The sequence below is a fragment of the Pristiophorus japonicus genome, chromosome 15 (genome assembly GCF_044704955.1).
Source record: "Pristiophorus japonicus isolate sPriJap1 chromosome 15, sPriJap1.hap1, whole genome shotgun sequence".
Lineage (NCBI taxonomy): Eukaryota > Metazoa > Chordata > Chondrichthyes > Pristiophoridae > Pristiophorus > Pristiophorus japonicus.
Genome location: NC_091991.1, coordinates 83,157,722 through 83,172,472, shown reverse-complemented (window position 1 = coordinate 83,172,472; position 14,751 = coordinate 83,157,722). Strand labels below are relative to the sequence as shown.

General features: G+C 50.3%; 1 protein-coding gene across 1 annotated transcript in view; it reads left to right on the top strand.

Moving 5' to 3' along the window:
• The first annotated feature begins 9,497 nt into the window (after positions 1–9,497).
• The window catches only part of tmtc1 (transmembrane O-mannosyltransferase targeting cadherins 1), a 269,539-nt gene continuing 264,285 nt past the window's right edge, over positions 9,498–14,751 (top strand). The window contains exon 1 of the mRNA XM_070901685.1: positions 9,498–9,951. Within this exon, the coding sequence (XP_070757786.1) occupies positions 9,659–9,951 (293 nt within the window). The 5' untranslated portion in view covers positions 9,498–9,658. The remainder of the gene's footprint in view (positions 9,952–14,751) is intronic.

The following is a 14,751-nucleotide window of genomic DNA, read 5'->3' as shown; positions in this document are numbered from 1 at the left end:
CAGAGATGCCCAGCTGGGACACACAGAGCGGCTGCTATTGCTGCTTGGGCAAGGTGTCATTATATCCGCTCCATTCACAGCATTGGAATGAGAAGTCAAAATAGCTTCCTATGGTCAAGGAGTCATTAAAGGAGGCTGTGTACATTCGCGCAGTGGCCATGTAACTGGACTAGTAATCCAGAGGCCTTCACTAATAATCCAGAGAATGCGAGTTCAAATCCCACCACGGCATCCTCACGCAGTTGGGCCTGTACGTGACTCCAGTCCTACACCAACGTAGTTGACTGCCCTCTGAAGTGACTTAGCAAGGCAATCAATTGTATCAAACTGCTATCATGGGCAATTAGGGATGGGTAATAATTGATGGCCCTGCCAGCGACGTCCACATCTCGAGAACGATTACAACAATGTGCCCCACTTAATTTGCAAAACCTTTCGATCCGAGGAAATTGTTCTGATTGAAAAAATTCAGCCAAATCCTGTAGGAGTGAGATACGGCCAAAGTAACCACAACACTTTGAATATAATAGGTATCACGCTGAGGGAAGGAGACCCATTGTCCCTTTAATTGCAAAAGAGAAGACAAAGAGGTCGCAGTCTCCTTGGAGCAGAGAAGGCCAAGAGGAGAATAGATAGAGGTGAATAGATCGTTAAGGGTTTAGAGCAAATAAAGAGAACCAGTTTCCAACAGCTGACGGGTCGATCACCAGAGGACACAGATTTAAGACGATCGGCAAAACAACCAGAAGCGACATGAGGAAAAACTTCTTATAATCAATGAGTAGTTAGAATTTGGAATGCACTGCCTGATAGGGTGATGGATACAGATTCAATAGTAGCCTTCAAAAGCTAATTGGATAAATACTTGAAGGAGAAAAAATTGCTGGGATATGGGGAAAGAGTGGGAGAGTGGGACTGACTGGATTCAACTCTTCAAAAGAGCCGGCACAGACGGATGGGCCGAATGGCCTCCTTCTACGCCGTACTGTTCTATGATTGCTGCAGATTTAGAACAGCTGGTTTTGGCTGTCACAAGCCTTTCATTTATTCTGTCTGATAGAAAGTGGACGAGGAATGAGATGTGTATGTATATTCAAAAAAATAGCATCAATTGCTCAGAGATGATGTTGTGACCCTTGTAATGAAAGTTACGAGGAAGGCCTGCCTTAATTGCACTTCCCTGTTTACTCCAAGAGGCGACTTTCACTTCCTGTTACGCCATGGAGCACATGAGGCACTATATAAATTCACTATTTGTTCCTCATTCCTGCTCATCTTGTGGGTCAACTTCCCTTCACACATTCCACGCAATGTGACTTCTAAACAGCAGCTCTGCTGGATTCCTTGACGTTTTATAAATAGCAAACTTGTTAAAGTTTTTTTAATGTTTTATGCACCTTCAAAATGAAGCTGTAAAAATGAAACAATTCCTCTCTCATTGATTGTTGGTATCAATTTAGCCATCGGCCATGACCTAAGCTTCTGGTTTGTTGAAAGTCAGAGTTCAGCCCGACTGCCTGCCTCTCTTCCACGGTTACATCTGAGCCAGGGTGTCCCTGGAGATGGAGCACGCGGTGTCCACTGGTACGCTCGCGGTCTTCCGCGAGAGGTGGGCGCCGGAGGGACTGGAGTGCATCATCACCCCCAGCAACCAAATTTTAATTTGAACCACATGTCCAAAGTGTAATTTGTCTAAGTTTGTTGGTTTTAGTGCCCCCCACCCCCCTTTTTAGCCAGAGGGCACTTATATAATTTGTGTTTTTGGTGCCCTCAAATAAAAACCAAGGGGGCACTTGAACAGTTTTTGGAGTGTGACCCCCCCCCCCTTCAATCAGGGGGCACTTGATTAATGTTTACAACAAAATAATTGGAAGTCAGATCGAGAGCCAATGCGCACTAGCTGTGAGTGCCCCTGCGGCCTTTCACAATACCTGTACCTCCCTTATTTACATCTTGAAAGCGGTCCGAGAGCTGGTTAACTTGGTGGGCCAAGAGACCATCTTGAATTTTCCCCCAAATTTATCACAGCAACCTATTGCACCTGTAAAGAACGTAACAACTGAACTAATAAGATTGGTGAATTAATTTTACAAATTCGATCTGTCCTTCATGAAACATTAACCCGGGGTCCTGTCTGCTTGTTGCAATAGTTCAATTGGAATCTCCCTCACCACCAGCCTCAAATTATCCTTGCTGGCCTCCTTAGCTCCATCTTTTTGCTTGGCTCCAATCCTGTACTATGTCCTGTTAGCCAATCACCCTTGTCCTCACTGACATCCATTGGCTCCTCATCCTCCATTGCATTGTGATTGCAAAATTCCCTTTCCTCTCTACAAATTCCTACATGGCCTCATCCCTCCCTCCCTCCCCCAGTAATGGGGCTATCCCATCTGCTTATCCAATTCTAGTCCAATATGTTGCAACACCCCGCTCCCACCCTGTTCCCCGATTTGTGCCGAGCCTTCACGGGGCACACCCCCAATTCTGGAATGCTTTTCTTAAACTAGTTTGCCTTGCTCCATCTGCCCCCACCTTCAAAAGGCTCCTTTTTATTGCCTTATAAGATGGTCCTGAATTTTTTGGGGGGGCTTCCGTATCTCCGGCAGAACCCACTGGGAAACAGCAGGGAGCCAGATGATTCTTCTGTCTTGTTAACAATGTGTTCAGTCAGCTCCTCTAACGCTTGCTTCGGTATTTGTCATCCCCCTACTCCCTTCCCCCTCTCCCACCCTGGGGGAAGGTGGTTTGGGACATTTTGCTATGTTAAAAGTTGAAGTTATTGTTATTGATGATCCCAAGACACTTTGAAGAAGAGCATGTTGTGGTGCCCTGGTCAGTGTTGATTCCTCAACCATTGGTGGCTAATTATCTTGCTGCTGTTGGTGGGGTGTTGCTGACACAGGATCACTGCTGTCTTTCCCCCCATATCAGCGGCCACCGCACTTCATTGTGCGTGAAGTGTTGTGAGACATTTCACCCTGCTAAATGAGGTGCTACTTAAAGGCAAGTGTTATTTATTAAATCTTAATCCGTTTGTCCTACCGATGCAAATTGTATTCACCAGACATCTACACAAGCCATACAATAGAGGGATGAGCCCGCTGTCATTATCGTTTCTTACTGTATGACAACAGCTTGCATTTATGTATAAAAAAGGCCCAAGTCGCTTCATGGGAATCAGACAATAACATTTGTACCAAGCCAAAGAAGGAGACATTAGGACAGGTGAGCAAAAGCTGGGTTAAAGAGGTAGGTTTTAAGCAGAACCTTAGAGGAGGCGAGCCGGTGAGGTTCCGGCTGGGAATCCCAGAACATAGGGCCCAGACGGCTGAAGGCACGGCCACCAATGGTGGGGCAAAGGAAGTGGGGGATGCACAAAAGGCCAGAATTCCTGGTGGGTTGCCGGACTAGAGGAGGTTACAGAGATAGGGAGGGGTGAAACCGTGGAAGTATTTAAACATGAGAATGAGAATTTAAAAATCAAGGCGTTGATGGACCGGGAGCCAATGTAGGACAGTGAGCACAGCGGCGATGTGTCCATACTTCAGGATATAGTTTGGGATCCGGAATATGATTGAAACACCTGTGAACTTATCCATTTTCGGCGTGGAAGCAAGTCATCCTTGTTTCGAGGGACTGCCTATGATATGATGGGATGTGTGAATGGGACTTGGTGCGAGTTAGGATATCTGCCACACAGCTCCTCATTTGCAGCAGTGAATTTACAGGCAAAGGCCAAGTACTGCAGGAGCTGCAGCTATATATTGCATTCAGGAGAACTCCTCTCCAGCACTTTGTTGCGCTCCGTTGAGTGTGACTGGCCTCACCGGAAGATGTACATTGCTGTTATTATTGTAGCATAGGTGCAGGTTGAATGTTCTATAACGACTGACTTGTACAATCCCTGCAACGGAGTCCGTCACCTGCTGTGCTGAAATATTGCAGGCACACGCTCGATGCTACATTACTGTTGAGCAGGGCAGCAGTTACTGGGGGATCCGTGCCCTGGACATTCAGCCAAGATAAAGGTGGGAAAATAGGATAGAAATAACTGAGCTTGAGCGCATCGCTTGCCAGTTGGGCAGAGGGCAGACGACAAGTTAATCAGTGTACCCTAGTCTTCTGTGTGCCCAATCTGGCCCACGTTGCATGAAAGAAAACCAATCTCACTTTTGATGTGAGAAAACTAGGAATCTTTCTGCAATCATACTACACAACGTTCAATCACTTCATTCAAGCGTAAAGGTAAGTTTAAAGTGACCCTGTACTTTTTCCGCCATTATTCCTATATAACCTTTCTTTATTCCTTTGCCGTAGTACAGCTTTCCTGATAAATACCCGATGGATGTAGAAAACTCCCACTCGTTTTAGCTTTTCACCTGAAGGCGCTGCCTTACCCGTGGCATCAGTCCCTTGGGCACCAGCAGCCCTCCACGATCATTGGCTGCTCCCCCTGTGCAGCCCAGACAGTGACTATTCCACTATAGAAGGCAACATAGCCAGGTCCAATCCCGGTGCCTAGGTCCCTGTACTGTACAGCAACTGGATAGCCGGTAAATTTCCTTTTCTCTAGCCCAGCAGTGCTGAAACCAATTGTTGACCTCCTATTGGTCCCTTGAGATGGAGGATGAGACACAGGACCTCCTCTCAAAAAAAAATAAGAAAAATCATACACCAGTTCACATTATATAAGTATATTTCCTTCACTCATTTAAAGGGTGGCACATTGTTAGCAATGTATTGTGTGGATTTGCAGTGAAAGAACTAAAGACTTGCATTCATATAGGGCTGCATCTACTTGTACTAACTGAAAGGCAGCCGTTTCTCTGATTGGCTTTCCATTTTCACATGACCTATTACTGATTGGTCCCCTTGGAGGATAAGCCACACCCTGAAGTTCCTCTGGAATGTGTAACTGGAACTGCCCAGCCCAAGTTTTGAATGACTTTCCAATTCGATCCATTTTGACCAGAAGCCACAGAGGATAGATCTCCCCAAAAGCCACCAAGTTCCAGCCGAAGTCCATTACACCAGCGCAAGTACATCCCTCCCCACCCCCTCCCCAATAGATGGGACATTGTGTGTAGATTGTTAACAGGTTTATTGGGTATGAAGTGAATAGTGACAGTGTCGTGACTTCTGGATTTCATCCACCCCAATGATGTCCCTTGTAACACACGCACCGAGCTGGCACACACCAGGGGGTAGGAAGAATGTGATCCGTCTTCTCTGGGCTCCCTCTCCCCCCTCCCCCCCGCCACCTGTGTCTCTCCCGTCCCCCCAGGCTCTCTCTCTCCCCAGGCTCTCTCTTCCATCCCCCACAAGCTCTCTCTCTGCCCCACCCCCCAAGCTCTCTCTTTCTCTCTCTCTCCCCAGATTCTCTCTCTCCCCGGCGCTGTGGGAGGCTCGGGACCCATAGCCTGCTCGGGGCTCAGGGCTCGGGGCAGCGGGAGGCTCGGCGGATGCGTTCCGCTGCTCAGTGGAGGCAACGTGGAGTTAGGCGCATGCGCAGTAAAGGATTAGTAGGAATTGCGCTGGGGGGGGGGGGGGTGGAGTTGGTGATATTTGTCCTAATTCTCGCTTCTGTGCATGTGTCAGGAGACACATGTGCAGAAGGGAGACTTGGTATAAATAGTTTATATAGCATCTTTCATGACCTCAGGATGTCCTAAAGCACTTTGCAGCCAATTAAGTACTTTTAAGGTGTAGTCATTGCTGTAATGTAGGAAACGCAGCAGCCAATTTGTGCACAGCAAGCTCCCACAAATAGCAATAAAATAAACCAGACCATTACATGGAATTACATAAAATGTACAGCACATTCAGCCCAACTGGTTGATGGCTGTGTTTATGCTCCACACGAGCCTCTTCATCTCACCTCATCAGCATCAGAAAATGTTGGAAATACTCAGTAGTTCAGGCAACTTAACCTTTTATTCCTTTCTCCCTCATGTGTTTATTCAGCTTCCCTTTGTGAGCAGCCCATCTGTTTTAGGTGTTGGCTGGGGGATAGATGTTGGTCAGAAGATAGAGAAGTACTCCCTAGCTCTTCTTCGAAATAGTGTCGTGGGATCTTTTATGTCAACCAGAGAGGGCAGACTGGGCCTCATCCGAAAGATGGCACCTCCGACAGTGCAGCACTCCTTCAGTGGGATGAATCAGGGTGACTACCGGAAGAGCTTTGCCCATAGATCATTAAAATGTGTCTCTCTTGTCAACACTGATGTGTAGATGTAAGAGAGATCCCATTCCTTTTAGTGGGAGACTTTGGCTCTGCAAGATCGACTGAGCATATTACTCCAAACTCAGCAGACTAGCTAGCTCCTGTCGGAGCTAGTGGGTCTCAGTCATGGTGGGAATCAGTAACCTTATTGCAACCCTGAATTTTCCACAGTTAGAGAGTGGTTGGCAGGCTGACATGAGCAAAACACAATAAAGTTATCAGTGGGTAGTGGAAAATAAACATTACTCATTCTCCTCTGCACTGCTTGTAACTGGTGCAGTCTGGATACAACTGGATGGTTCCTTTTCATTAATCTGTGTATCCCTATTGTTTATTCTCTGTCACCGGTGACGCACGCTGTTGTAACTCTGGCTAGGAGAACATGTATTGGCTTCGGTGATGGTTTTTTGTATGATGCAGTGGCAGCTCTTGCCCACCAGAGGGCTCTGCCACAACTCTGCGATAATGCTGGCAAAGTTTGATAACTTTCTCCCTCCCTGGCTCAAGAGGGCCAGGCCTCGCCCTTCCCAATCACAGTCCAGTTATACCTGCTGTAAAATATTGAGTGAAGTCGAGGAGTAGGCTCGGTGGTGACTGTTTCTGTAGCCAACTAGCCGGCTCACACTGGCTACCTTGACTCCTCACACCATATCATAGGCAGTCCCTCGGAATCGAGGAAGACTTGCTTCCACTCTAAAAATGAGTCCTTAGGTGGCTGAACATTCCAATACGAGAACCACAGTCCCTGTCACAGGTGGGACAGATAGTCGTTGAGGGTAAGGGAGGATGGGACTGGTTTGCACCACGCTCTTTCCGCTGCCTGCGCTTGTTTTCTGCATGCTCTCGGCGTTGAGACTCGAGGTGCTCAGCGCCCTCCCGGAAGCACTTCCTCCACTTAGGGCAGTATTTGGCCAGGGACTCCCAGGTGTTGGTAGGGATGTTGCACTTTATCAGGGAGGCATTGAGGGTGTCCTTGAAACGTTTCCTCTGCCCTTTGGCTCACTTGCCGTGAAGGAGTTCTGAGTAGAGCGCTTGCTTTGGGAGCCTCGTGTTCGCATGCGGACAATGTGGCCTGCCCAGCGGAGCTGATCAAGTGTGGTCAGTTACCTTGACTCTTATAAAACATATGGTAGCATATTGGTTATGTTACTGGGAGGTCGAGACTAATAGTGCAGGGACCCGAGTTCAAATCTCACTGTGGCAGTTTGAGAATTTGAATTCAGTTTGAAAAAAGTCTGTAAATAAAATGCAGGTATCAGTAACAATGACTGTAAGTAAAGCTGCCGAATTGTTGTAATATCCCAACTGGTTCACCAATGCCCTTTAGGGAAGGAAACCTGCCGCCCTTACCCGGTCTGGCCTATACGTGACCCCACATCAACATGGTTGATTCTTATCTGTCCTCTGAAGTGGTGTAGCAAGCCACCCAGTTCCAGAGATGGACACTGAATGTCGCCCGGATCCTGAGAATGATTCCAACATTTGGGTGAAGCAGTGAGTCTGTGTCTGTGGGACTAGATCCTGTACCCGAGGAGGGGTGAGAGTTGGCCAAAAAAACTTTACATTTTAAATCATAATGAGGGCAAAAAATAAAGCTACCTGCAAAAATTTCAAATGAATAACCATGTTACCCACCTAGAAATGTGCCCAGGCAGACAAAGTTTGTGTGGTGACTGGGCACATTGGCTGCTGGGTGGTCTGATTGGTTCAAATGGCTCCCACAGAGCTGGTGTGCTGTGGGCTTTGCTCTGTGCACCAGGGTACAGCAATGGCTCTACACTGATCTAACCCCGCGTTAGTTATCACTCACCCCAATTATTGTTTCACAAATCAGGCTAGAACCTGGGTTGAGAGACCAGGGGATTAGAATTTTCCACTTTAGAGAATATATTGGAAAATTGTAAACCCCCCAACACATGATTTTCCACCTGCTAATTTTAATGGGTGGATAATCATTGGCTATCCATCTGCCATTCCCCGACATGTGGTCCCAGCACATGGCAGGCGTGCAGAAGCAGAGATTTAAAGCAGAGACAGAGAGATTTTTAAGCGATAAGGGCGTAAAGGGTTATGGGGAGTGGGCAGGGAGGTGGAGCTGAGCCCATTGATCTTATTGAATGGCAGGCTCCAGGAGCTGAATGGCCTACTCCTGCTCCTATATGTTCTTATGAATCTCATCCCCTGAGCCAGTCGCATGTAAGCGTTCATACTGAGGTGGCTTTCACTGTATAATCCCAGGTCCTCTGGGCGTAATTTCCCAGTCGACCCACTCGGGACATGTTTTTCAGCACTCAGTATATGCCCCCTCTGGCTGCGTTCCCAGTGCACCCCCTGGTTGTGTTCCCCACTCTGACTGTGTGCCCAATGTCCCCTGCCCCTCTGATTGTGTTCCCAGTGCCGTTCCCCCCCACCCCCCTCAGATTGTGTTCCAGGTTACCCTACCCCAGCTGTGTTCCCAGTGCCCCCCACACTGGGCTGTGTTCCCAGTGCGACCCCCGGGCTGTGTTCCCAGTGTCCCCGGGGCTCGCTGTCCCGGTGCCTCCCCCCCTCAGTCTGTGTTCCTGGTGCCCCCCCGGGCTGTGTACCCGGTGCCCCTCCCTCCGGGCTGTGTTCCCGGGGTGCCCCTCCCCCCGGGCTGTGTTCCCGGTGTCCCCGCACCGGGCTGTGTTCCCGGTGCCTCCCCCCCCTCAGGCTGTGTTCCTGATGCCCCCCCAGGCTGTGTTCCCGGTGCCTCCCCCCCCCTCAGGCTGTGCTCCCGGTGCCCCCCCCCGGGCTGTGTTCCCGGTGCCCCTCCCCGGGCTGTGTTCCCGGTGCCCCCGCCCCCCCGGGCTGTGTTCCCAGTGCCCCCACCCCAGGGCTCGCTGTCCCGGTGCCCCCCTCAGGCTATGTTCCCGGTGCCCCCGGGGCTCGCTGTCCCGGCGCCCCCCACGGGCTGTGTTCCCGGGGTACCCCTCCCCCCGGGGCTGTGTTCCCGGTGCCCCCGCCCCCCCCGGGCTGTGTTCCCGGTGCCCCCACCCCAGGGCTCGCTGTCCCGGTGCCCCCCTCAGACTATGTTCCCGGTGCCCCCGGGGCTCGCTGTCCCGGCGCCCCCCTCGGGCTGTGTTCCCGGGGTACCCCTCCCCCCGGGGCTGTGTTCTCGGTGCCCCCGCCCCCCTCGGGCTGTGTTCCTGGTGGCCCCGCCCCCCTCGGGCTGTGTTCCCGGGGCTCGCTGTCCCAGTGCCCATTCCGCCCCAAGGCTCGCTGTCCCAGTGCCCCCCGGGCTGTGTTCCCGGTATTGAGCTGAGCTGAGCCGAGCCTGGCCTGGCCCCGCCCGGAACGCGTGCGTTGGTGGGTGGCCGCTGTGCTGGGGCTGGCCGGCGAGTCGCAGTGTGGACCGGCTGGCCGCCTCCCTCCCTCCCTGAGTCGGGCTGCCGAGGATGCGAGAGCCGGAGAGACATGCGGGTGCGAGCGGAGGACCGGGAGCCGGGGGCCGGGGCCGGGAGCCCTCGCCCCTCGCCGCCTGCCCTTAGCCTGTGCCTCGGGCTGTGCGTCGCTCTCTGCGCCGCCGCTTACTGCAACGGGCTGGCCGGCGAGCTGGTGCACGACGATGTGTGGGCGATCGTCAACAACCCGGACCTGCGAGCCTCCGCCCCGCTCCACGGCATCTTCCACAACGACTTCTGGGGCAAGAGCATGGGGGATAACAGCAGCCACAAGTCCTACCGACCCCTCTGCATCCTCACCTTCAAGTAAGTGTCTCCTCTCCCTCTCCTCCCGAGACTTAGTACTTCATTTGTCTCTGACTCTCTCTCGTCTGACTACTCAGGTTTACCTCTGACTCTGTCTCTCGCCCTAGTCTTATTGCTTCTTCTGTCTCTGTCTCTGTCTCTCTCCTTATTCTTATTACTGAGGTTTACCTCTGGCTCTCTCCCTCTAGTCTCCCCTCTGCATCCTCACCTTCAAGTAAGTATCTCCTTCTCTCCCTCTTCCTCCCTAGACTTATTACTTGATCTGTCTCAGGCTCTCTCTCTCTCTCTCTCATTCTTATTACTGAGGTTTACCTCTGACTCTGTCTCCCGAGACTTATTACTTGATTTGTCTCTGACTCTCACCCCAGTCTATTACCGAGGGTTGCCAATCCTCCAGGATTAAGAGAGTCACCGCCACCAACAACTTGCATTGATATAGCACCTTTTTAAAGTAGTGAAACGTCCCGAGGCGCTTCACAGGAGCGCGAGACCAAATTTGACACCGAGACTGGTGAGGGGATACGAGGACAGGCGGTCAAATTCTTGGTCAAATAGGTCGCTTTTAAGGCGCTTCAAAGGAGCAGAGGTGTATCAAGGCAGGGATTTAGGGAGGGTATTCCAGAGCTTAGGATCCAGGCGGCTGAAAGCACGGCCGCGAATGGTGGAACGACGGAAATCGAGGCGGCGCATGAGACCAGAATTGGAGGAGTATAGGATAGCTCGGGAGGGTTGTGGGGCTGGAGGAGCTTACAACGATAGGGAGGGACGAGGGCTTGGAGAGATTTGAAAACCACGATAAGAATTTTAAATTCGAGGCGTTGTTGGACCAAGAGCCAGTGTAGGTCAGCGAGCAGTGGGATCAAAGATTAATCTCCAGGAAAGTGATGCGATCAACACCTCATCATCATCATAGGCAGTCCCTTGGAATCGAGGAAGACTTGCTTCTGCTCTAAAAGTGAGCCAATACGGGTATTACAGTCTCTGTCACAGGTGGGACAGACAGTGGTTGAAGGAAAGGGTGGGTGGGGAGTCTGGTTTGCCGCACGCTCCTTCTGCTGCCTGCGCTTGGTTTCTGCACGCACTCTGCAATGAGACTCGAGGTGCTCAGCGCCCTCCCGGATGCACTTCCTCCACTTAGGGCGGTCTTTGGCCAGGGACCAACACCTCGGAAGAAAGTTAAAGGGGTATTAAAAAAAATTAAAAAAAAATTTTTTTTTCTTTGAACCCGTTTGTTAGTTTTAAAAATATTTGAGATGGGGAAAGTGAAGGTGGCTCTAACTGACAGGGCTGTTGGAGGTCTCTGCTGTTACCTCCAGGAATATATGCAAGCAGACTTGGCAACGCGAGAGTCTTTGAGACTTGAGGGTCAGGACAGATCAAACTGTTCAATAAAACATTTATTGCAGAGTAGGTGAAGGAGTTTTCTCTCTCCACGTTTTATTTGTTTTAAATTAAAAAAAACAGATTCAAAATCCAATTAATATTTTTGCAATATTTTATATAGCGTAACTTGATTTCAATTAAAATCAATATTTCTTAAGCCCCATGGCTTTTCTGTTTGACATTAATCGTGCCAGTTTGCGACAATAATTTATTATTCCAAGAGTGAATATCATGTTATTTTAAAAAATTGGGCCCCCTGTAATTTTTCCTATGAGTGATTATTTTGGAGAATACTCCACTTGCTCAGAGAGAGAGAGAGGTTTCCCTGCTGTGCTTGGGGGGTGGGGGGAGCTGGAGGAATGTAAAATGTTAAGCAGCACTCGAACAGTTTGATTATATTAATCATCTTGTTAATGATTATTTTCTAACTGCTTAATGGCAGCTGTGCAAGTCTAAGTTGGCGATTAAAAGCAGATGATTTAACCCATGCTGGCAGGGGCTAGTTTGCCATACAATTGTGTAAATGTTAAATCTACATAATCTGGTACACCTGCAGTGAATTATTTTAGGAAGATAGATTTGTTAATGCTGCAAATGGTATGTCAGTAAGAATATTCCCCAGTGTCTGTGGACCAGCGGCTAAAGGCAGTGTGTTTCTGAGCTGGATAACAGTCTGTGGAGCTACAAGGAGCCTTGCTAACGCTGGGCTAACTCGGGGGCACATCGACCAAGCAGGCCACGCTCTGTGTGAGCCACAATGTCATTCGAGTGCATACGATTAGGCTTGGCTGTGAGGCATCCCACAGTTGAACAGCCAGAAGACTCTCGCTCCTGGCCCACATTTTGGAAAAAAAAGGCCACTTTGGTATAAGGCACCAGTCGTGGTGAACGGTTGCTTGTCGGACTGGAGGAAGGCATACAGCGGTGTTCCCCAGGGGTCGGTATAGGGACCGCTGCTTTTCTTGATTTTATATATATATTAATGATTTGGACTTGGGTGTACGGGGCACAATTTCAAAATCTGCAGATGAGGCAAAACTTGGAAGTATAGTGAACAGTGAGGAGGATAGTGATAGACTTAAAGACACAGACAGGCTGGTGGAATGGGCAGACATGTGGCAGATGAAATTTAACACAGAAAAGTGTGAAATGATATATTTTGGTAGGAAGAATGAGGAGAGGAAATATAAACTAAAGAGTACAATCCTAAAGGGGGCGTAGGAACAGGGAGACCTGGGGGTATATGTGCACAAATCGTTGAAGGTGGCAGGGCAGGTTGAGAAAGTGGTTAAAAAAGCTTACGGGATCCTAGGCTTCATAAATAGAGGCATAGAGTACAAAAGCAAGGACATTATGATGAACCTGTATAAAAAAAAATGGTTTGGTCCCAACTGGAGTATTGTGTCTAATTCTGGGCACCGCACTTTAGGAAGGATGTGAAGGCCTTGGAGAGGGTGCAGAAAAGATTTACGAGAATGATTCCAGGAATGGGGAACTTCAGTTACGTGGATAGACTGGGGTTGTTCTCCTTGGAGCAGAGAAGAATGAGAGGAGATTTGAAAATTGTTCAAAATCATGATCTGTCTGGACAGAGTAGATCGAGAGCAACTGTTCCCATTGGTGGAAGGGGCGAGAACCAGAGGACACTGGTTCTTTTGCCAATCACCTTAAACCTAAGGTAATATGAGGAAAAACTTTTTTACGCAGAGAGTGGTTAAAATGTTGAATGCACTGCTTGAATGGATGGTGGAGGCAGAATCAATCACTGCTTTCAAAAGGAATTGATTAAGTAACTGAAGGAAAAAAGAATACAGGGCTACAGGGAAAGAGTGGGGGAGTGCGACGAGCTGAAATGCTCTTGCAGAGATCCGGCACAGGCTCGGAAGTATAGTGAACAGGCTTCTGTGGTGTAACCATTCTATGGGACCAAATTTGGTCCTCCGTTTTTTTTGGAGCACTTTCCTGAGGTGCGGCAACTTTCTGCTCAAACGGCGCCGAAAATGTAGCTCCGTATTCTGCCGCTCCATGGACCGTCCTCGGGTTTGGCATGGTAAAAGCAGTGGGGGATGGAGCTAGGGCTGTGCTGCTGAAAGAGAGCTGGCAGGGCTAGGGCCCAGCGTCTGTAACAGTGCCGGCAGCGTTGCGCATGCGCATTGGAGTGTTCGTGCATGCGCAATGGGGGACTAACATTGGCAATCGGCCACCCCCCCTTTAAGTTCCCTCCTGCAGCCTGTGTGTTCCTAGCCCCCCCCCTTTAAATTCCCTCCTGCCAGCCCCCTTCTGTGAGCCCAGCCTGCTGCTTCTTGGGTGTGTGGCCAGTTCACTGCTCTCCCACCCGGGTTTCCCACCCACCGCCCCTAGCCCTGGCCGAAGGGCTTGCCGGTGCGTGCTGCAGTCGGTACGTTCTCCCACTGACTCCCGGGGCCGAGGTAGGACCTTATAAATTTTAATTTAAAAAATTTTATTATTGGTTTTTATGCTTCTTTAATGTTGTTATGAAGGTGTTTAGTGCTTTGCAAGGTCCTCTCACTTCCCTTCCTCCCCCATCTCTGGCTACCTGCGCTGATTTCTTAACTCTCTGCAAAGGTTTTCTGTGCGGGCCACGAATGGTCACATACGCTGGCCTAAGTTAGTTTAGAGCAACTATTAGCTGTCCAAACTGGCTTAAATGGCCAAAACAGGCGTAGGTGGCTGGTAACGTCCCCTTTTTAAAAAAAAACAAAACTAAAAAAAAATCCTAACTAACTCACTTACACTGGCACAAATTCAATGTGCAGAATGGGGATTTTTAAGATACTCCAGAAAAATCAAGTTGTTCCAAAAAAAACAGAGCAACTCTTGGCCAAATTTGGGCCCATTGGGCCCAAGTTTCGAGCCGCGCCTAGAACGGCGCAGCCCCGACCTGGATGCCCGTTTTTCGCGCCACAAAGTGCGCCTAAAAAAAAACCTCCGTATTCTCCACCTCCCTGCAGGTCCTCTGGCCCTCGGCGCAGCATGAGCTGTAGGGGGCGGAGCCAGGTCCCTGCGCTGAAAACAGTGCCGGGACCTCTGCACATGCGCGCTACAGTGGGCACGCAAGTGCAGTAGCTCCAGGCGCCCAAAACTGTGTGGAAGGGGCTGAAGCACGCAGCCCCTAGGCCTGGCCGAATGGCCTCACTGTGGCTGCGTGAATAAGGCTCCTCCCACAGCCAGCTCCTGCTTCCTCCCGACCCGACTGGACTCCCGCTTCCCGCCCCCCGTCTCCAGATCGGACCCAACACCGACCCGACTCCCGCTTACCCCCATCCCCCCCGACCAGGCCCGACACCGACCCGACTCCCGCCCCCCCCCCCCAACCCTGCCTCCGGAACGGACCCGACTCCCGCCCCCGCCCCCCGCCCTACCCCCCGACCCGACCCGACTCCCGCTTCCCCCGCC